Here is a 1,938-nt window from a genome sequence, read left to right on the forward strand (position 1 = left end):
GGAAAGGAGGAGGAGAAGAGGGAGGAAGAGGAGGAGGAGAAGGAGGAAAGGAAGGAAAAGAAGGAAAAAGAGGAAAAGGAGGAAAAGGAGGAGGTAGAAAAGGAGGAAAAAGAGGAGGAAGAGGAGGAAGAGCAGGGGAAAAAAAAAAGAGGAACAGGAGGAGGGGGAGCAGCAGCAGCACAAGGCGGGGGCGCTCCCGGAGCGCTCGGGGCGCCGTGCCTGGGACTGTGCCCGAACTGTCCCCGGGACTGTCCCCGGGCTGTGACCCAGCTGTCCCCGGGACTGTCCGGGCCATGGGGCCGCGCTGCGCGCTCTGGGCCGCGCTGCTGCTGCTGCTGGCGGAGGCGCAGGAGCCGTGGCGGCAGCTGATCCAGTGGGAGAACAACGGGCGGCTCTACAGCCTGCTCAACAGCGGCGCGCAGTTCGTGCCCGCCGGGCGGCACCGKCCCGCGGGGACACGCGTGTGGCTGGCGGGGACGGCGGGGACCGCCACCGGCACAACCGGGACAACCGGCGGGACAAGCGGGACAACCGGCGGGACCGGCACTGGAACCGCCGCCGGGACCGGAACAGACACCGGGACAGCCACCGGGACAGCCACCGGGACAAGCACCGGGACAACCGGGAGCGGCCGCCCCGCCCGCCGCCAGGCCTCGGGCACCGTGCGGGGACAAGCGCGACACCCGTTCGGCTTCGGCCAAGTGCCGCCCAACTGGCGGGAGCCGGGCTGGCACCGGGACAGCAGCAGCAGCAGCGCCGGCGGCACCCGGTGACATCCGCGGCCTCGTCGTTCGCTTTCGCCGCCGCGGGGGTGGCGCCCGAGGGTGGCCCCGCGTCCCGGAGCGCGGGGGTGGTGCCCGAGGGTGGTGGCGCCGTGATTTGGAACGCGGCGGTGGCACCCGACGGTGGCCCCGCGTCCCGGGGAGCGGTGGTGGCGGCGGCGGCGGCGGGGACGGGGACATTCCCGGTGAATGCCGAGGAGCGGAGTCGCTACGGGGCCGCGCTCCCGGTTCCCGAGGACCGGAATTCCTACAGAGCGGCGCTCCCGGTGCTTTCCGAGGAGCGGAATTCCTACCGGGCGACATTCCCGGTGAATCCCGAGGAGCGGAGTCCCTACGGAGCGACATTCCCGGTTCAGGAGGAGCGAAATTCCTACCGAGCGGCGCTCCCGGCGCATCCCGAGCAGAGAAATTCCTACGGGGCCGCGCTCCCGGTGCTTTCCGAGGAGCGGAATCCTTACGGGGCCGCATTCCCGGTTCAGGAGGAGCGGAATCCCTACGGAGCTCCGTTCCCGGTGAATCCCGAGGACCAGAATTCCTACAGAGCTCCGTTCCCGGTGAATCCCTCTGACCGGAATTCCTACGGAGCTCCGTTCCCCTTTCATCCCGCTGATCGGAATTCCTACGGAGCTCCATTCCCGGTACTTCCCGAGGAGCGGAATTCCTACGGAGCTCCGTTCCCGGTGAATCCCAATGAGCAGATCCCATACGGAGCTCCGTTCCCGGTGAACCCTGAGGATCAGAATTCCTACGGAGCTCCATTCCCGGCGGTTCCTGCTGACCGGAATTCCTACGGAGCTCCACTCCCGGCCCATCCCGCTGACCGGAATCCCTACGGRGCTCCGTTCCCGGCKCTGGACCGGCGCTTCTCGCACAGTTTGTACAACGAGGCCCCGCAGCGGATCCCGGTGCCCGGTCCCGATCCCGATCCCGATCCCCGGAGCGCGCCGGGATCCTCTGACACCCTTTATGGGATCGGGATCGGGACCGGGACGGGGATCCCAAACCCCAACGGCCCCAACGGCGACCCCAACCCCGCGCGGAGCCCCCCGAGCCCGCGGGCAGCGCCCCACGGGGGGCTCAGCGTGGGCAGCGTCTACCGGAGCGGGAACGGGGCCCGCGGTCAGTGCGGGGAGAGGGTTTGGGGTCGGGGGTTGGG

The 1,938-nt window shown here is 69.2% G+C and overlaps 1 protein-coding gene across 1 annotated transcript; it reads left to right on the forward strand.

Annotated features, from left to right (window-relative positions):
• Positions 1 to 6: 6 nt before the first annotated feature.
• LOC130588370 (nascent polypeptide-associated complex subunit alpha, muscle-specific form-like) lies at positions 7 to 1,925 on the forward strand (the record flags this gene model as incomplete). Its single annotated transcript, XM_057389301.1, is given in 2 exon segments — positions 7 to 718; positions 721 to 1,925. Coding segments are annotated over 2 exon segments (1,630 nt in total), but the record flags the coding sequence as incomplete, so codon positions are not given.
• Positions 1,926 to 1,938: the final 13 nt, after the last annotated feature.

Source organism: Malurus melanocephalus, unplaced genomic scaffold (assembly GCF_030028575.1).
Source record: "Malurus melanocephalus ecotype Western Australia unplaced genomic scaffold, MMel_1.1 scaffold_4604, whole genome shotgun sequence".
NCBI lineage: Eukaryota > Metazoa > Chordata > Aves > Passeriformes > Maluridae > Malurus > Malurus melanocephalus.